This window comes from Phaseolus vulgaris, chromosome 3 (assembly GCF_000499845.2).
Source record: "Phaseolus vulgaris cultivar G19833 chromosome 3, P. vulgaris v2.0, whole genome shotgun sequence".
NCBI classification, from domain to species: domain Eukaryota; kingdom Viridiplantae; phylum Streptophyta; class Magnoliopsida; order Fabales; family Fabaceae; genus Phaseolus; species Phaseolus vulgaris.
Genome location: NC_023757.2, coordinates 4,941,935 through 4,963,499, shown reverse-complemented (window position 1 = coordinate 4,963,499; position 21,565 = coordinate 4,941,935). Strand labels below are relative to the sequence as shown.

At 30.0% G+C, this 21,565-nt stretch overlaps 1 protein-coding gene and 4 non-coding genes across 6 annotated transcripts; 4 read left to right on the top strand and 1 right to left on the bottom strand.

Moving 5' to 3' along the window:
- Positions 1-200: 200 nt before the first annotated feature.
- On the top strand, positions 201-315 carry LOC137808857 (U5 spliceosomal RNA). Its single transcript, XR_011080755.1, has one exon. It is a non-coding gene; the product is annotated as a U5 spliceosomal RNA (small nuclear RNA).
- Positions 316-2,537: 2,222 nt separating this feature from the next.
- Positions 2,538-2,652, top strand: LOC137808860 (U5 spliceosomal RNA). The gene has a single exon (XR_011080758.1). It is a non-coding gene; the product is annotated as a U5 spliceosomal RNA (small nuclear RNA).
- A 1,828-nt stretch (positions 2,653-4,480) lies between these two features.
- Positions 4,481-4,596, top strand: LOC137808861 (U5 spliceosomal RNA). The gene has a single exon (XR_011080759.1). It is a non-coding gene; the product is annotated as a U5 spliceosomal RNA (small nuclear RNA).
- Positions 4,597-7,244: 2,648 nt separating this feature from the next.
- Positions 7,245-7,359, top strand: LOC137808859 (U5 spliceosomal RNA). Its single transcript, XR_011080757.1, has one exon. It is a non-coding gene; the product is annotated as a U5 spliceosomal RNA (small nuclear RNA).
- A 1,738-nt stretch (positions 7,360-9,097) lies between these two features.
- Positions 9,098-14,862, bottom strand: LOC137806382 (pentatricopeptide repeat-containing protein At1g26460, mitochondrial). 2 transcript variants are annotated; one of them, XM_068606458.1, is made up of 7 exons: positions 14,188-14,862; positions 12,422-12,644; positions 11,549-12,028; positions 11,069-11,275; positions 10,177-10,314; positions 9,909-10,097; positions 9,098-9,549 (listed from the first exon to the last, which is right to left on the bottom strand). In XM_068606458.1, the coding sequence occupies exons 1-6, from the start codon at positions 14,757-14,759 to the stop codon at positions 9,912-9,914; spliced, it is 1,806 nt and encodes a 601-aa protein (XP_068462559.1). In that variant the 5' UTR covers positions 14,760-14,862; the 3' UTR covers positions 9,098-9,549; positions 9,909-9,911. The 2 variants fall into 2 exon arrangements, with proteins under 2 accessions (XP_068462559.1, XP_068462560.1); XM_068606459.1 differs by having other exon boundaries at positions 9,098-9,563; positions 14,188-14,854.
- Positions 14,863-21,565: the final 6,703 nt, after the last annotated feature.

Sequence of the window (21,565 nt, the reverse complement as noted above, 5' to 3'; positions counted from 1 at the left end):
TCATTGCGTGAAATGTTCAAAGCACTAAAACTTTTTAACATAATAATAACAATTAGGATTTCCTCCATCTCTCATTAACCACTGGATATAATATAAGCCTAAGGGAGTGCAAGGGCTGAAGTCCACATTGAATAGTCTGTTAAGCGGAAATGAGCCATTAGACTATAAATAAAGTGAGTTTTCTTTGTGTTAAAGCACGGAGCCGTGTGATGAGTACAAAGCGAATTATTCTTTCGCCTTTTACTAAAGAATACCGTGGACTCTTCACATCAAGCGGCATACGCCACTTTTTGAAAGGTTGCCTTTTGGTACCCTGCAGTTAAGTTCAAAGTTGTATGACTGTTCCTGCATTACATGCTTGTTCTCAATTTTTAATTTTACGTTGAGAATTAGTTTACCATTCTTTCACTGATAGATAATTAATTAATTTTTCCTCTTGCACTCAATTATTTGTTTAATGTTTTATTTTCTAGGCTATTATTATTAGATCATTCCATTAGTAACAAGAATGAGTTATCCTATTACATTTTTAAAATTATGTGGAAGACTTTACAATTAAATATATAATCACAAAAAAAAGGAGTATATGACTTTTTACTACAAATGAAAGTTTACAATTAAATATATAACTTTGCAGTACTACTAGATATCCTAATTCTCAAATATCCTGATAAGAGAAAGAGATACTTTTAAAACTATAATTTTCTTTGTTCACTATGTGTCCATAATGTTTTGATTTATAACTTTTATTTTATTTATATAATTTTGACTTAAATAAAGTATTTTTAGTCTTACCTTGCATGATACTTATTTTAAAAAAATAAATTAAATATAGTTGGTGACTTACACTGAGAATTTAAATGAATAAATTTAAACCAATGATATAAATTTGTGCAGATATGGTTATGAAACTCATTTATTCTAATTAATCGCTACAAAGAAAATTTAAATTTTTTATTACGTAAATTAAAAAACGTCATTTAATTATATATTAATATTATTTGTATAAAAGATTATTTATAATATTTGTTTGATCTTATTTTCTTTCGTGTTTATTGTCTTTTCCTTTTAACAAAAAGTTAAAGATAAAGAAACCTTCATAATACACATAAATAACTTTTACATATGTTGGATAATTCTCCACTATAATAGTTTATGCATTTCTGAGCTATGTGAATATTTAAAATAATATAGTAACTTTTACAAGCATCACCATTTTTATAATAAGACCTTTTAGAGTTATTTTTTTATCATTCAGACTACTAATGCCATAACCCATTATATACTAAACTCTACAAAAAATAGTGGGTAAACATATTATTTGGACTTTATTTATAATTGTTATTTAATTTTGTATTTTAAGCCAATTGACTTATTTGTTAATATCTAGAACAGTAGATTGACAATGTTATCTGTTAATTCTTTTTATCTTCTTTTTTTTCTCTTTTATGTTTTCATCTTCTCCTTCACAATGTTGAATTTTATACTTCATCGTTCATGGAAAGCTAAAATCTCCATTCTCTAGTGTAATTCACAATTATTCTTGAAGTTTTGATGTTAAAGCTCTATTTTCCTTAATTTCTTGAAACCTGGGTTTTGATATGAGAAATGGGTGTTTGTTTAATTCAATTTGTATTTTGTTCTTAACAAATAAAGTTTGCTTAATTTCAAGAACAAAACATTAGGATTCATAGAGTTATTTAATCTCTTGTAATTTTCAAGAATTAATTGATGCTTGATATTTAATTCAAAATTATTAAAAAATTAAAGATTTGCTATTCTGTTAACTAATGATTGAATCAATTGTTTTGATATGTTTTTCTTTGAATTATTATTTTTATTTAAATTTTGAATTCTATTTTTTTTAATTATAAAAGATTACTACAAACCCCTTTGTGTTTATCTAAATTTTTTGAATTTGCAGTTAATTTATGTTGGACAAGTATTTAGGTTAATTCAACCCTTACTATATTTTAAATTATATTATTTAATTAATCACGATTTCGATTTAAATAGTTCCAACTATACATCTATTTTTTTTTTAGTTCTGTTTTATAAAAAAGAAGTGTTTATATACCAAATTATTCTACAATATATAAATTCTTAGGCAGTGGTGTTATTTCGAGAACATTTTTTGGATCCAGGATTTGAACCCTATACAGAAAATGAGCAGCAAATGGAACTTATATTTGTGTTTGATGGCTTATGAATGTCACTGCTAAAACTATAATACTACAAAGTGTTTACCTCACTGCATGAAATGTTCAAAACACTTAAACTTTTAATAATAATAATAATAATTAGGACTTCTTCCATTTATGTGAAAATGGATATGACATTCATACCTTCATGTATAGAAGCATAAAAAATATCCATATGCATGCAAAGCAGATTGAGCGCAACTTCTGAAACAGATTAAGAGAGGACTTTGAGTGCTTTTATCTGTGTCTCTTATAGGCCCACATTGAAGAGTCTGCTAAAAGTAAATGAACAATTACAATATAAATAAAGTGAGTTTTCAATGTTGAAAAGCACGGAGCCGTGTGATGAGTACATAGCGAATTATTCTTTCGCCTTTTACTAAAGAATACCGTGTTCGCGTCACATTAAGCGGCATACGCCACTTTTTGAAAGGATGCCTTTGGGTACCCTGCATTTCAGTTCAAATTTATTTCAATAATCTTGTATTTCAATGTGGTACTATGTTTTGGAGTATAGCTCTGACAAGAATGTTTCATTTTTCTCTGGTCCTATTTTAGAAATGTTGAAAGAAAAAAAATTAATTTATTTTTCTTCTCTTTTATTTTCCTAATTGCAATTTTAGAATTATGTGGAGCTTTTATTATCTTTTTACCAATTAATTATCAAAACTTTAATTCATTTAAGGCTGACTTTTTGGCTATAAGAAAAAGGATGTTACAACTAAATATATAATCACACTCCTAAAAGAAAAAGAAGACTGATTTTTTGTATGTTAATATTAAATATATAACCATACTTTTAAAAGACGAGAGAATAATGATTTTTTACTACAAATAAAAGTTTACAATTAAATATAAATATATAACCATACTCTTAAAAGGAAAGAGAAGAGAAAGAACTTAGATATCCTAATTCTAAAATATCCAGATAAGAGAGATATATATTATATGTATATTGTTAAAACTATAATTTTCTTTGTTGATGACTGTCCATATTGTCATTCTTCTATTTGATTTATAATTTAGACTTGAATAAAGTATTTTTATTCTTACCTTACATCTAACATGGTACTCATTTAAACAAAAAAATTAAATTAAGTGTAGTTGGTGACTTCCATTGAGAATTTAAATGAGTAAATTTGAACTAGATGAGATAATCTTGTGCATATATGGTGATGAAACTCATTTGTTCTAATTAATCACTCCAAAGATAATTACATTTTTTATCACGTGAATGGAGAAGTTTATCTGTGTGTATATTAATATTATTTGTATCATACAAATTATTTATAATATTTAATCTTATTTTCATTTGTGTTTATTGTCTTCTTCTTTTAATAATGTAATGAAATAAACTGTTTGTATCTCTATATATATATATATATAAATAGAATAAGGATAATATGAAATGTTACAATGACAAGAAAAATTTCAATGTTCGTAGAAAAATAATCGGTAAATATATTACTAATAAAATTATATCTAATAAAAACTATGTAGATTTAGCACTAATTACATAGTACATGAAGTGTTCTTAGAGTTTATATAAGCAAAATCTCATAAGATGAAGGAGTCGCAGGTGCATTTCACGTGGCATAGCAAGTACGTATCTATTCCTGCTGCATGTGAGACCATAATATTTTGTAGAAATAATCCTTGCCAAAGGATGCATCATGCATATCTGAATAATGAAGGGTTTTCTTCATCATAGTACTACAGAAACCCCTATGTTCTTTGTTGCTTTCGCATGAATATTGCTGCTGCACATTTTGGTACTCTCAGTTTTGAGTTGCATGTTCTGTGCCCTTTCTTTTAGCACTGCTGCATCTCGTTGTTTGCACCTTTATTTGCATAGAGAATATGTTCCAGTGCATGGATTTTGGTTTCAAGCTGCTGCAGATTTTTGGTTGAGTGTGGAGTGTTTGCAGCTGTTGTAGCTGTTTTGCATGTACCAGGTTCGGTACAGCTTTTGTCTTATTCTGGGATCAGAATTTTCAATTCAATAATTTTATATAATTGGCAAAAGGAATGAATATACAAGTGAATGGGAGAGAGGAAAACGTTTGGTGGCATAGCTTATTGAGTGCAAGTGGTGAAGCAGTGTCAGATTGAGTAAGGGAGGACTTTGAGACACTCACAGAAGTGACACAACATGAAGGGAGGAGAGTTCAGTGCTTTTGTGTATGTTTCTCTTACTAAGCCCACATTGAAGAGTCTGTTTACCCGAAATAAAAAATTATAATATAAATAAAGTGAGTATTCCTGAAGTATAAGCACGGAGCCGTGTGATGAGTACATAGCGAATTATTCTTTCGCCTTTTACTAAAGAATACCGTGTTCGCGTCACAATAAGCGGCATACGCCTATTTTTGCAAGGGTTACCTTTGGGTGCCCTGCATGTAAGTTCAAAATTTTTTCAATCAAATTCCCCTTCTTCAGGGTTGTTATCAATTTATTTAGTTATATTGTTATGATATATATATATTTATATTGAATTTTGTATATTATTTAAGTTTTAAATTAAGTTCTTGTAAAGTTAGTCTTTTGTTTGATTTATAATTATCGGTAAACTTGACTTCGAAAGAAGTAAATTTGAACAAAGTGAGATAACTTTATTTATATTTATGTCTATGGAACTTATTTATCCTCCTAATTACGAAGATAATGTATCTTTTTTATTAGGTGAATTAGAAAGTACATTTGACCTTGTATTAGTATTATTTTTGTCATATAAACTATTTGTCATATTTATTCTTGTTTTTTTAATGTTTATTGTCTTTTCTTCATAATAACAATTAGAAAAACTTTCATAAATATACATAAATGGCTTTCACATATGTTCTCACTGAAGTTGTTCATGCTGCATTTCCTGAATTTCAGTGGAGCGTGAACACCTTCATAAGACAAGTATCATTTTTAATAACATTGTTAATTGTTAAATGGAACCACCACCATTCCTATTGCATGAACTATTAGAGTTACTTTTATTGTCTAGATAACCACCACCATGTTAATTACTATATCACTGGATTAATTTTCTTAGGAAAAATGTAATCAAATTATATGTACGTCTATATATATATATAACTGTATAAATATATGTAAATATGTATATTTGTGAATGAAATTCTTATACAAATGCAACGATATAAAATATATACAAGGACAATATGAAATATTCTAATGACGAAATGAATGTTGGTTTAACAAATGCAGAAAAATACTTGGTAGGCATATTATTAATAAATTTCTCCATAAAGTATGTAGATTTAATGCAAAAAAATGTAGATTTAGCTCTAATCATTTAGTAGGCCAAATATTCCATAAGACGAAGAGTTCACATGAATGTGCTTACATCTGACTCACCACACAAAGCTACAGTAACATGTACTTTCTTCTATTTAGTTAGATGAAACTAATTTGTAACATGTCATTGTCTCTTAGAATAGAAGGAACTCTTGCGTCTAACAAGATATGAAGTTAAGAAATGTTAAGTCAATAATATGTTTATAATATTATGCTTTTAAAATTAAATATTAATTACATAAATATGAAGGAGACGTAACATATCTCATAGTAGTACTAAAGAAATTCAGGTTAATAATGGTAAAGAGTGAGAATGACATGTTGATTCTTACTAGGATGCACACAATAGGAGAGTTTCTGCAATACTCTTAGGACTTTTTAGAGATGCATGATAAGTATTTTTGTTGGTTTATTTTAGCATTGCAAAGATGCTTTTATGGATAATTTGAGTTTATGGCTCCTCCTTTAATACATGCTTAGATAGCTTGAGTAAAGTGCTTGATAGCTGCATTGAGACTAACCTTATTCTATACTATGAAAAGTGTCATTTTATGGCAGAGCATGATACAGTCTAAGGCCACATTATCTCTAGGAAGGGCATAAAGGTAGATCCTTCTAATTATATGTGAGAACTTGGATATTTTCTTGGACATTGTTTTTATTGCATATTCATTTAGGACTTTAGCCAAATAGATTCCATAGTTGAGTTTGGAAAGAAATGTAAAGAGGCATTTGATTGCATGAAGAAGACTCTGGCCACTAAACCTATTATTTAGCTTCCAGATTCAACATTTATGTTTGAGTTAATGTTTGATGCATCAAAACTAGGCATTGGGGGAAGCCTTGGCACAAGATGAGATAGTGAATTAGTTTTTAAAACTTTTTATCAAAAATTTACTTTCTTTAATATTTAAAGAAAAATGTAATTAGAAGTGAAATCAAAATTGATTGAAAAGTTGGTGCAACAATACTGTAAAAAAATAAGTCAGGAAAGAAAATAGAAATATATTTATATTGATTTAGATCTTTCGATCCTACATCTAGTATTATCAATTTATCTATAGAATTATTAGTTTCACTAACTTTTACAAAGTTATAGAAAAAAATCAACTCTGGAATAATTTTAATAAGATATACAGAACTCTTAGGGAACATTTTTCCCAAAATATCAAATTGTTAAGCAGTAGGTGTTTACATTGAGAACATTTTTTGGACCCAGGATTTGAACCTTAGACAGAAAATTAGCAGCAAATGGAACTTACCTTTGTGCTTGATGGCTCATCAATGTCACTGCTAAAACTATAATACTGCAAAAGTGTTTACCTCATTGCATGAAATGTTCAAAGCACTAAAACTTTTTAACATAATAATAATATAATTAGGACTTCTTACATCTGTGAAAATGGATATGGCATCAGTACCTTCATGTATAGAAACATAAAAAACAAGACTGTATCTATGAATGACCAAATTTTTTTGAAAATTGAGTAACATTCATTGGATATAACCTAAGGGACTTAAAATTGGAAGCAGATTGAGTGCAATTTCAGAAGCAGTGAGAGTAAGAGAGGACTTTCAGTGCTTCACAACAAGACACCCACAGAAGTCACACAACATAAAGGAGGAGTTCAGTGTTTTTGTCTGTGTTTCTTACTAAGCCCACATTGAAGAGTCTGTTCAGAGTAAATAAAGAATTATAAGATAAATAAAGTGAGTTTTCAGCATTGGAAGGCACGGAGCCGTGTGATGAGTACATAGCGAATTATTCTTTCGCCTTTTACTAAAGAATACCGTGTTCGCGTCACATTAAGCGGCATACGCCACTTTTTGAAAGGTTACCTTCGGGTACCCTGCATTTAAGTTCAAATCTTTTCCAATAATCCTATTGATTTATTGTAGTTAGTTTGTTTTAAGTATTATCTCTGACATGAATGTTTCTTTTTTTCCTTCCTCTGGTTTTACAGAATTATTTGATTAGAATTATGTTTTTTCTATTTTTTAATAAATATCTTTTGCTATAAAGACATTTATTTTTTACCCTTTCAAGAAGACATCATGAATTTAATTCTTCTTCTAACCGTTAGTAACATTCTATTAGATTAAATTCTTTTTCTGCTACTCCATTAGTAACATCTCACGTTTGATCTCATTAATTACATTTTTAGAGATATGGAGGACTTGTCCTTTCATTATTTACCAACTAACCATAAAAAAAATTATTCAATTGAAACTAAATTTTCAGAATTTAGGATGAGACTGAGTTTTGGTTTTTATAATATTGATTATTACTGATGCATGGTAATTCATTTAATTTCTGTTTAGTTATTTAGACAAATTGTATCATGTGATTGAAGCTTTGTATTAATCTTTTGCTTAATACAATTATAAAGATGAATATATTTTTAAATGATAATTCTTCAAAAAAGTTAAACCTACTATAATTTATAATTGTAAGAAATTAAATATAGAATTGATGTAGATTCATATATTTACATACAATTTTGATAATTTAATATTAAGGAGTCACATTTTATTTATAATATGCAGCAATTCCAACAAAGAGTATAAAGTAATAATAACTATAACTGTAATGAAAAGCTATTTTTTTCCTTACAAATAATTAGTATTCAAGCAAAAAAATATTTAATATTTTTATTTTTCATTTCATTCAGTCTTTAATTATTTATAAATATAATTAACAGTTGAATATTACATTAATACTTAACTTTTCCAAATATTTTATTAAATAATTGAGGGCATTTGTATTTAATTAATTAGAATAGACATTTAATTGCACTGATAGACTATTAAACTTATATCATGACGTGATTAACAAGTTTAAGTTTTAACAATGTCACAATTAAAAATATCTTTCTAATGATTAAATTGCTATTAAAAAATAAAATTTAAACTGAGAATATATTAAATAATAAGGATATAGAAAGTAAACAGATTACTGTATATATACACAATTATTTTAGAATAATCTTTTTAAAAAATAATACTTAACCCATAAGAGATGAAATTGTGAACAAAATAGTTTTTATAGATAAATAATTTATTTTAAAAATAAGAGATTAACAAATTTAAATAAAAAAAGTAAAATCCAGATTTAAAAGTATTCCTAAAGGAGTCCAAATTAAAAATTAACAATGTCAAAAACAACACTAGAATCTACAAAACGATTTAAAAATAAATTTAATTATTACAAAAGTAATATAAAAACAAAAAAGTCAAACACATGTAATCTTAGCATTCACAGTAACAAAAATGAATATTAAAATTACAAATTCATACTTTATTTTAATTTATACAGTTCACAAAATAATTACTTTTATTGCTTAAAAATAGATAATTATAATTTAAGACAGCATCTATTCCATTAAACTATAACTAATTATTTTTCTTGAGTTTAATATGTTTGTATGTAATGTTAAAATAATTTAGAAATGCTCACAAAATTTGGTTCACAACACAAACTCATCCATCCACTTCTTTTCTTTTATCTCTGTTAAGTAAACACCATCCGAGCAAAACATTCTTTATAGAAAGACATTTATGTCTAGATATTTTGGACATTATCAAATGGATTGATTGTTTAAATTGAAAATGTTGCCATTATTTGCAGTAGAGTGTAGTACAACCACAGCACCATAAATACAGTCACCAAATCCTTGCAGCTTGAAGTCGATGCCACACTAGGTTGTTGAAAATAGGTAGTGTCAAAAAACAAAAAAACCAGAAGGGTAGACCTTGATTATATCCTCTCTACTAAAATTGGATAATTCCTAGCTGTTAAATCCACTGCTTTGGTTTTCACTAGGAAACCGAATTCCATCTTCAATAATCTCCCCACTTCACAAACACAAATACAAAAATAGAGAGTATGGCGAGTTATTTTACTTCATCCAGACCTGGCAACCAGAACAGCATCCACTTATATACAAAGTGATTCCCTTGGTTATGGATGGATGCAATAAAAGATATGTCAAATCATTCCAATAATTCATTGGGACATCAAAGACAATGCACCTGCCTTGCCCTGCCCAAAAAGAACTATACAATATCAAATATGAAGAGTGGGTTTAGTGCTAAACAACATTCTACTGCTAGGTTATCCAATGGGGAAAACAAACAATAATTTTAGACACTCCTTTATAATTGTGGTGTATTTGTGTGAATACTACAGTCCGATAGTAAGTATTTTCATGTGACCATTTGAATTGAGTTTTTTCTTTCTTATTTTTATTTTCACTTGGTTTCCTATTTTTAAAAGTTTGCATAAGAAACAGTGAAAACGAGAAATGAAAACAAAGAAAATTTCCAGTATCAATTAATCCTTAAATTTTCTAAAAAAATCATCTTGTAAGTGTCAACTTATCTTAAGTTGTCAAAACTTACCATTCAAGCATAACCCGCACTGTAGTCAAGATTAAACAGAATATCCCGCCGGGCTTCTGTACCCAATATATATTTCAAGGAATTCGCCACTTTTTGTACTCGTTCATCACTTTCGTAGTCCAATTCTCTCACGCATCGCCGCCTGACCATTTTCAGAATCTCTTTTGACGGTTCAAATCCAGCAGTTATCTGCCAAAGAATTTTATATACATCAATGACCTTTGCTGCTGGCAAATATATACTTTTTTTTAAGAAAAAGTGTGAATACCATATCATCAACCACTGCAAGAGCAGATTTAACATCCCGGTTAATCAGGTGGGCTTCAACTAGCAGAGAATATGATTTTGCGTTAGGCTTGAGACCCAGACTCACCAGGTGCTCAAACACTTTCGAAGCTTCATGTGTCTGCCACAAGATAATTAAAGAGATAAGTGGGTTTTCCTTTTTTGATACACTACATCTTGCAGCAGTACATAACTTTTTGAAAGCCTGAAGCACACAATAATTAAGCAGCAAAAACTATAAAGAAAACGTGTCCAATCCTCCTACATAAGCTTCCAACCAAATATACGCATCCATTTTTATTAACCCATGCAATCCCAAAACAATTGAAACAATAAAGAAAAGCCAGACTGAGTGGTACCAATATACTACCAATATATATACGACCATTTTAACTAAATCAACTTTAAAAGTCGGTTCATATAGTCAGTGGCATTAAATTTGCTTACATTTTATACTTACAAATATTGTGACTTGTCAACTCAATCTTTCCACCTATTCGCTAACAGCTACACTAGACAATCTTGTGGCTAGTCATCTTTCTCAATCCGAATACCAGAGAGAAAAATTATCTTATTATTCATATGACATTGTTTGTGTATTGAATAAAAGTTAAAAGTAATTACGGGTATTTTCATAAAAAAAAGATAATTGAAAAAGACAATTTGGAAGGGGTTCTATAGAAAAGGGACGAACAAGTTTCTCAAAAGACATCTATAAAAAGGGATGGAGGTAGCAAATGCAACTGCCATGCATTCAAAGCTCAGAAAATTTGATTTAATGTCTAGTGTAGGCTTTCTAAAGGTGGGGTCCATGAAAGGAGTGGAGAGGATGAGCAACAAGATACATAAAGTAGGTTGAGAAAAGGAATCATCACCTTCTTGAGCTTCCCAAAGGCATACATCAGCCCGTTGTACGAATGAATATTAGGGCTCAACCCAAAAGTAGATCCAATTGACTCAAAAGTTTGATAAGCTCGATCGAGGTCCCATATGTTTGCACATCCTAAAATGACGCAGTTTAGTGCAGCAACAGATTTATAAGGACGCTCTGCATGGTTTAAACTCTCCAGTTGAAAATAAACCTAAATAGAACAGAGCATGATTAGATGAAGCTGAATGTAACATTAACAAACACTAAATATAATCTATGTTGCAAACATGTCACAGTAACATGGAAGCCTTTTTAAATATATTGTCAAAAATGAAAAACTGGGTAATCTATTTCCAAATGATAACTTCTAAACATTAACAAGTGAATTCAATAAAAACTATATGCATCAGAAAAGGATTGGATTGGTAACAAATGTGAAAGGTTAGGTAGTATTAAATATTTTGTTCAACAGAGAAAGATATACATTATCTAGAGTCTCAAAACCCTTCTTGGAGCATGCCACAACCAATGGATGTAACGAAGTAAATGGGCAGAACAATTCTTCAGCTTCTTGACCTGCGTCTCCATAAGCCAACTCATACTCATTCAGAGTACTAAAAGCCTTTTGTAGATTTCCCAATGATGCAAGGGCATATATCTTCCCAAGATATGACTCAGGATTAGGGGCTTTCTTTTTACTCAGTGAGCGGTCCAAAACAGCCCATGATATTCCTAGCAACTCAGAATTATAGGATCTACCAGCAGTCAAAATTGCTGACAGAACTAAACCTTCATCTACAGACAGGAATATAGGGGGTCTTTGACGTTCACCCTTTACAATCCATCTGGCCATATACTCCAGGCCAAAAAAAGCTAGTTTGCTATTATCCTCTCCAGTTGCAGTTTCAACAATAAGATTGCACAAGTCCCAGTTGGGGCAAAGAGCTTTGTTCTTATCTGATGCCTGGAAACAACGAAGAGATTTGAGAACATTAACAGAAGCAGGCATCAAGTTAGTAGTAAATCTGTTACAGACAAATTTAAGGCTAAATTGCAATTTTGGGCTCACTACAATATTTCCTCTGATATTTAAGACCCCAATTTTAGATATGTTTCATTTCAATTTTGCTTATATTTTACTTCTTATTTAATTGAACGCTAAACCTTATATATTCATTTCAAGTATCATCAAGAAATAATTTAATTAAAATGAAAAAGAAATAAATGTACGGAAATTTGAGGATTGAACCAAAATTACAGAATTTCTATAATATGGGGATAAAATGGCGAAAAAATATAGGGACAAAATTACAATTTAGACAAAGTTTATTATGCGTCAACAAGATTAATTACTCACCCTGCACCTTTCAATTATTGTCACCAGTGTATCAAGCCTTCCCTTACTGAGACATTTCTTTACACAGCTCATAAATACTTTCATTGACAAGACGTTACCAGATTTCAAAATTAGATCTATATATTTGAATGCAGCATCAATATGGTCTGTGGAAAAGAGCATTCCAATGACTAAGTCGTATGATTCGTCATCAGGGAGAGAGTCATTTCCTGTCTGCAACATCCTGATGATATCATAATAACAAAGCAAAGCTTGATACATAAACAAAAAAATGTGCCCAATTACTTGTACAAATACCACAGACAGATTTGACTTATAAACTAATGAGTTATCTTGAAGTGGTTATTCTCATTGGTGTGCTTATTGGCATTTCAACTTGGTGTTTTATAAGAGAGGTCCATTCAGTAGAGCGTTAAAAAACAAAATTTTGTTTGAAGTACAGAGCCTGCCTTCGTAACAGACTAGATATTAAGAGTAGGCTTACCTCAAATCAAATCAAATAAAATGACATAGAACCCACTCTGTCTACCCTCTTGTGTTTACAGACTGATCTTTCAAACCCGATGAGTTGACAATGAAGCTAGAATCTCACATCAACAGGAAATTAGACAACTCCAAATTCTAAATTATTGTCATTTAACAGTTTGGCTTTTAAAAAGTGTGGGCTCTCCGCTACACCAAGATTAACAATAACAATTTAAAAACTTCTAACCAATCTTTTTTCGATCCAATAACAATTAACTAAACATGTAATATTTTAAACCATTGGCGGTTCTTCTGTCACACTTACCTCTTGCCTGGTAAGCAGTATTGCAAGCAATTCCAGAACATTAATTTCCCATAACCAAACCCAAAACCCATAAAATTCTCTCATATCCACATGTTAATTTCAGTACTTTGGAGAAGCTACATCATTTAAGAAAGAAACTTATTTTACTTTTCATTCTTATTTTCTTATTGTTCTAATCCTACAAGTGTTTACATAAAAGTTAATCCAAGACCTTAATTTGATCTAACTTTGTGCAAATTAAGAACTTCACAATACCGTTCACTGGACTAACCACAAGTCAATGCTCAACGCCCTCTCATTAGCTCATTTTGATCAGGGTCATTTGACCACTCACATGGCTGTAAAATCGTTTAGAGTTCAATAAGTACTACTGAGAAAATGAACTTATCCGTAACTCAAAATTAGCTTATGCATAAACAAGATTATAGAAGCTCTGTCATCTATTAACATATTTAAAGAATATATATTCTTTGAACTTATGTGTGCAGTTCACGTAGAACATGCTTTTATTTTCTTCTTCTCAGAACTTTCATTTTGTTAAATGTGCTTATGGAGAACTGCCCCTAATAGAATAACAAGACAAGAAGAATTAGCAAATTTCCATCCAAACTTATTAACATTTCACAGAGAGTCTATTAGAACGAGCTTCACCATAAGAAGCTCTACGAGAAATATATAAAAAAAACTTCTTAAACTTCTGCACAATTTAAAAATAAAAATATAGAAAAAGTATAAAGTTCTACAAATTAGTAGGAGAAGTTAATTTCCAAACAACGAAAATAATAACATTTTAAGAAGAGGATTTTAAGCCTTTTAAGAAGAGGATTTTGAGCCTAACTCAACGCACCCATTTATATATTTCATATACTATATGAAATATAGTAATCTCTAGTCTCAACAATCGTAGTCCCAAACCTTCAGAGCTAAGAACTGCATCGAATTCAATTCAATGAACGAGTGCGATTAGAAGACTAACCGTTGGAGCAATTTTTCCGCGGCGACGGTTTCGTTGGCCTGGCACATGGCTTTGAGGACGAGGTTAAATGACGCCGTATTGGGCTTCACGTTGAACTCGTCCATCTGAGAGACGAGGTCGAGGAGGTCGGAGGGGGAAGCACCGAGCATGAGGTTGGCGCGGAGGTAGTGGTTGAAGAGGTTGACGTCAGGGCGGTTAGGCTTGCCAGTCTTGTCGAGGGCGCGGACCCAGGTCTCGAAGAGGTTCTTGACTTCTGTCCACTGGTGCGAGGCCATGCAATCGCCGAAGAGGTCGAGTAGCGCCTGAGGGTCAGAGGAGTCGGAGGAGGCGCGGTTGTAGAATCCGACGGGAGCGAGCGCGTGGGCGGATGGATGGGAGGAGGGGCCAGGGGTGCGCCAGTTTTGGTGGTAGAGAGGGCTGCCGGAGGCGGGGTTGGGCGGGAGAGGGGTGGGATCCACCAGCTGAGGCTCCTGCGAGAGGAAGGGGAATGTGGATATGGTTTTGATGAGGGAAGAGGGTTTTGGGAAGAGGAGGGAGCGCGTGCGAAAGAGGATCGCCATTTGCGACGCCATCAATGGACTCAGAGAGAGAGTGTGTGTGTTCAGGTTTAGGGTTTTGTTTTGGTTGTTTAGGGTTGAGATTTGGTGAGTTGGAAGGGGTGAAGGGTAGGATTGGTAAATTGAATATTTTTGCAAAGGAAGTACGTATTGTATGTTGGGCTGGGCCCGAATCAAACTCTTCCTGGTAGTATCCACAGTATGCAATTGCTTCCTGCACCATACCACTACACCCAATTACAGGCGAAAAGACAAAAATACCCTTAAAAGGATGGGATACATATAAAATTACATTCCGGACTCCCTTTTTCAGAACACAATAATGTCTTTTGGATAAAAAATTTCAGAATATATTATTTTTAATTTCAAATTTTTTTATCCGTAACACAATAATCTTTTCCGGATTTACTTTTCCATAATGCATTATTTTAAATTCTGAATTTTCATTTTCAGAATAAAGGTATTTTTCAGAATTTTTGAAATTGTGTTGGGTGCAAATTCGAAAGTGTTGGCAGCAAATTCAAAAGTGTTGGTTGCAGGAAGCAATTTCCTCCATAATTCGAAAGTGTTGAATTAGAACAATCACAGAGAGATAACCTATTCCATACAATATGTAATTTTTTTTTATAAAATTTGTTCTGTAATTATGGATAATGGTTCATGTTGTAATTGTTGTAGATCCGAACTAGTGAATAAGTTATCCCTGGAAACTATCCCACATCCTCATCCCTATAAGCTAGATTAGATAAGTCAAGAGGGTGGAATGATAACGAAGAACCAAGTAAGTGTGCCTGTAACCATAGGAAATTATAAAAAAATCATTTTATGTTGGGCGACCCTACCAATATAATCATAATTCTTATTATGTTACGAGAAGTGCACCATATTGTCAAAAGTAATAATTTGTCCCTAAGGACGGATACCGAACCCACAAGGAACAATTGAATTATCAAGTAAAAGATTCACTAAATAGAAAATAGAATAATAAAGTTTGTTGGGAGTTTGTTATGATTGCAGTAATTAAAAGAAAACTAGTCAAAGAGTTTGTTGGGATTAGGGTTCATCCTTCTTACACTTGTGTATTTTGATTAGCATGGTAATATTCTATCCTTTGATTGATATCGATGCCCGTATAAAAATCATTATATCGATTCCTCGCATATAAAATTATTAAGAGAGTCTCCTAAATATTGATTGCTCGCATATTTATAAAAAAACTTTTTATCATTATGATTAGACATTGATATCAATTAAAATTTCAAATTTATTCCTAGCATTCAAATATGTTAAGCATTATCATTTGAGTCAAAAACTTAGAAATACTTTTGAGTCAAATTTAAGGATCTAGATCATAGAAACAAGCATTACAAATAAAATGATAATACCAATCATCAATCAAGAATAAAATATTATATTCAAATATCACCTTAATACATAAATATTTGAACAAATTACTCTAAATCCCAAATGATATGCATCATATATGGCCCATTAAACAAATAACTCATTACCAAACACTATAAGTAAGCCATCTACAATGGAGTAAGGTACGTTTTTATCAGTTTTACAATACATACTCTCAATACAAAGTACTTACTTGATCATCAGATAACCTTATGCAAGTTTACTCTTGAATGAGCACTAAGCAGTTAAGGAGAGGAAGTGTTGAAGTCTGAAGGAGCAAATAATTGAGGAACGAGAATACAAGGGAGCATGACCTAGCGACCAACATTGACAACAATAGTTACAACCAATCTTAGGTACTATTTAGGCACACTTTGTCCATGCAAGTACAATTGGTGTCCACTATGAACCGAGTAGAATCACAGCAAGCAACGATGGTTTCGACATGACAAATGGAAAATGACAGAATTTTGGAGGCAGATCAGATCACTATGTTCCAAGCTCTATAGAAAGAGATGGAAGAAATGCGCCAAAAGAGCAAAGAGGGGGCGGTTATCCGCAAGAAGAACGAAAAGGAGAAGTGAATCTTCACAGACAAAATGAAGAGACGAGGCAACAACTAGTTGATCCTACGCATAGAGTTGGGCATAGACAACAAAGATAACCTTCTCCTCAGAGAACTACAACCAGGACTCAGACTTATCAGTCTTCCAGACTACACATAGAGCGCATTGTCGTCATAAAGGAAGATCCGAAAGGACATCCCTTCACAGATGAAATTATGGAAGCACAACTCCCTCCTAATTGGAAGGGATTGAATGTGGATCGGTATGACGGTACCACATATCAGAATGAACACATCGATGTGTATAAAACCCAAATGAGTCTCTATACATGAGATAAACCAGTATGGTGCCGAGTGTTCTCCACCTCGTTGGAAGGAGGAACACTCAGTTGGTTCACAAGACTTCCATTTGACTCAGTGGATAGCTTCAAAACTCCTTTATCCAAATTCGGCACTCAATTTGCAACAAGTTGACCGCATCATCTAACATCCATAGCGCTTGTCAATATACGACAAGAGAAAGGAAAATCACTATGAAAATTCATGGAGAGGTTCGACAAATTGTCTCTGAACATCATAAGTCTTAGCCCAAAAATAGTCATGCATCATTTAGTCACCGCTCTTCGGTCTGGCTCGTTTGTCAATAGTCTATGTAAAAAACCAGCAAAGGTCCCTGGCGAACTCAGGCAACGAGCGACCAAATTTATGCAACTAGAAGAACTGCATGAGTATCACAATAATGTTCGAGTGGATACTGGTGGAGATAAAGGAAAAGAAAAGGATCGAGATGGCAGACATGCACCAGATTCATTGTGCAAACGATCCGTGATCGCATAAGAGAACAATCGTAAAGGTCTCGAGGGCCGAGCAGAGACTGGTCCCGAGAACCAAGAACTTCCATGAAGGAGTACATGGTTGTTTTAATGGATCTCGATCCCTAGCTGAATGATACTTGTATCGAGCTAGACGAAGACCTTCACCCAATACACATATAAGATGACCGCACATACCACACATATGAAGACACCACACATATGAAGACACCACACATATGGAGATATTGCTAACACCTGCCCACAACAAAATGGTAAGTCGAACACTTATAAAAATCATTTTATACACACAAAAATTAAAGCTCAATCTACCCTTATAAAAAAAAAAACATATTAATTATGACAATTAATTACCATAACAAAACGTAAATACTACTAATTCAATAAGGGAGCAACACATAATTATCAAAAGACTTACTATTAAACAACTTCAATATAACTATAAAATGTTTTGACTAATAAATGACTTCTACAACTATCAAACACTATATTCTAAAAATAATATATAATCATTTTTTAATAAAGAATCAAATACATAAGTATTTTCTAAAATTCCTTGAATATGATTGCTAATGTTCCATATAATATTTAACACTCCAAAGTTTAAAAATAAATTATTTATAATAGTTGTAATTCTTTTTAATCATGCTATTTATATATATATATATTACATTTTTATTATAATAAAATTAACAACTAAAACAATAATATTAAATAAATAAATAAAATAGAGTAAAAATATTAATAATAAATAAATAAATTTTACTTTCATTCTTTTTACTATTTTTCTTTTCTCTTTTATATTTCCTTGTTTTTTCTACTTCTTATGTCTTTTTATCTTGTATTCCAAACAAAGCACTAATCATATTTTTATATCTAGAAAACATAAAGTTATAAAACTTGATGAAGGAATATGAAATATGAAAATGGAGAAGAAGAATAAAGGAAAAGAAAGAGATGATGAAAAGAAGGTAGAAAAGTGGGTATGGACTTTTGACAGTTAGGGTTGGGTGGTGATGAACCCTTCCATCATCTACTTTTCATTAAACCCAATTAAGAACTTTAGAGACACATAATAAAATGACCTAAAAGCAATCATAAAATTCCAAAGAATGCTCCTTTGACTCTTACAACAAAAAGCATAAAGTTCCTTATTCCTTTTGAAGTCCTCACCACACTTCATTACAGAGTATAACAAATCCATTATCTCATTATTGGTAATAATTAACTATGTGAAAAAAAAAAAGCACAACACCCACCTCAACACTTTTCAAAACAGATAACACGTTATTTATAAAATTATTTCATGTTCTTTACTTAAGTTAGCAAAAACACATGTAATTTCATGTGTATTCAGAATTTTATTATATTAAAATATATAAAATTTTATAATTTTTATAATTTTGATAGTTTTATTACTTTTATAAATATTTATCGAAAAATAAAATTTAAAAAATATATATAATTTTATAAAAATAGTATTAAAAAATTATGTAATTTTTGTTTTTCTTAAAAAAAATTATTTAATTATTTTGAAATAAATAAAAATTCAATACTTATTTTATTCAATAAATTATTTTTTAATCATTAAAAGGTAAAATGTCCAATTAAAAGGTGACACAAGATAAAATTACCAAAGGTATATTCTTGTAGTTTTATTATTTTTATAAATGACTAATTAAAAATAATAATATAATTTATAATATATATAATTTTATAAAAAATATTTTTAAAATAAATTATTTAATTAGTTTGAAATAAAGAGAAATTATTCAATTACTTGTTTAGTTAATTAAAAAAATAAAATATTTTTTAGTGATATTAAGGATAAAATTATACAATTAAAAGATGACACAAAGAAGTTAGCAAATGATGTATCTTCTTTATAGTTTTCCTTTTTTTATAGTTTATATTATTATTTTTATAAATGATTAATTAAAAAAGAAAAGTAATACAATTTAATATATATATATATATATATATATATATTTGTAAAAATAACTTTTAAGAAAAATATTGATTTAATAAAAAAAAATTATTATTATTTATTAGATAAATAAATTATTTTTTATTTTTAAAAACAAAAATTATTCAATGAAAAGATAAAATTAAATGAAATTATCGAATAATCTATTTTCTTTATGATATAAATATTATTAAAAAAATCGTGAAAATGCATTTGTCTTTCAAATTTGTTTTTTTATAAGGAAAGCTTATTTATACCTGAATTTCACGAAAAAGTAACAATGATAGAAAAATGTTCAAATAAATTCTTACATTGATAACATTTAAAATTATACTAAGATATATATAAAAAAATTGACGTTATCATTTTAATTTAAATTGTTGAAAGTTTTTTGACCTTCATAATAATTAATTTAAAAAACATATTTAATTTCTAATTAATTAATGGTATAAATTTTGTTTACCGTGATATTAAGTGAAGTTGAACTTTATTTGTAACGAACACCAATTAAGAAGCTAAGAATTACATATGAAAAATCCAGTAAACACTTTATACTAATTCAAAATTATAATCCAAAACATACAAATAATTTATGTATCAAAATACAAATATTTAAAAAAAAAAATCAAAATTTATCATATATATTTATATATTTATTTGTGTAGGTAGTATAGTTATTACATTTCATAATACAAGTAAATATATAGAAGGTAAACTATTAACACACAAAAATGTATATAAAAATAAATAATTAGATTAGTAATTTATAAATAATTCATTGTTTTTTTCAATCAAACATAGACATACAAAGTTCATGTATTAACCACACAAATTTAATTTAATTCCAATACTATAACATAACAACCACATATAGATCACATGGATCTATACGTTAAAACATTCAACAACTATAAATACCACACATGAATTTATATAACGAGAATATTCAACAAGGGGAATATCATTTGACGTCTTCTAAAAGATTCGACTTGAGTATGTCCTACCAGATACTAACATCTTATCTAATATAGTTTTTAGATTCACAAGAAAATCTCAGTGTCATCATATCAGGGTAAGTTTAATACAACTCAGGTAATACATCTACATATGTCATGGTGTATAAGAATTTCCCTTCAACTTCTCACCAACTTATATCTTAATTTATGTAACTTAGATTGTCAGTGAAGTAAGGGAATATTTGTTAGAACATAAGTGTCCATACTTAATACACAACTAAACAATGACTTACATGTTATCTCAAATGTATGACCTAAATTTCATACAAATTTCACCATCCTCAGTAACTATTTTCATTCAACCTATATCAATAAAGAATTTCACAAATCAATTGAATATAAAACTAATATTCTCTTTACATTTATAAAAGTATTCATGCATAATCCAATTCAAAGAGACAAGGGAAAAAAAAGTTTTTTATTAGCTTGAACAAAGATGGACTTGTTTGAGTACCAAGAGGGTTAATTTTCGCTTGAGCGAAGATTTGTTTGCTTGAGCGAAAACATGGAATTTGAGTGCATGACTATTCTCACTTAAGCGAAAATATCATAAAATCGACCTCAACAACAAATTCAATGAGTTTTCAAGTATCTTTTCATAAAGATTTCAATAATACAATTTCTAAACATTTCAGATTGATTAATCCAAACTATAATTTGTTCAAACAACATCCTTGAATAATTTCAATATAATATAAATCATTCAAACTCACATATCCATCAAACTTTAATCAAATATCGGTTTAACTTACTTTATACTTTAACATGCATAATAAGTTACTAGATTAAGTTTTTATCTAAATCAACTATCTCAAGATTTTATAAAAAACACAAGTAGTTTCCCTTATCTATAATTTCTTATTTTTAAAAAAATTAAACTCAAGCGAGAAGTCACTCCAAAATCTAAAGACAACAAGATATCCAAACATCACTAAATTTTAGTATAGACTCAACCAATTGAGAGAAACACTTTTATCAACTAACTCCACCAAAATCGATGACAAAATCATAAAGAACAACAAAGAATAGAAAATATT

Bases quoted from the DNA above. Each gene is read 5' to 3' on its own strand.
- LOC137806382 (XM_068606458.1), bottom strand. From the start codon at position 14,759: ATGGCGTCGCAAATGGCGATCCTCTTTCGCACGCGCTCCCTCCTCTTC. The intron at 12,029-12,421 runs GTGAGTAATTAA...CGTTGTTTCCAG, and splicing joins CAATAATTGAAAGGTGCAGG to GCATCAGATAAGAACAAAGC. The intron at 11,276-11,548 runs GTATATCTTTCT...TGTTCTATTTAG, and splicing joins GTTTTGAGACTCTAGATAAT to GTTTATTTTCAACTGGAGAG.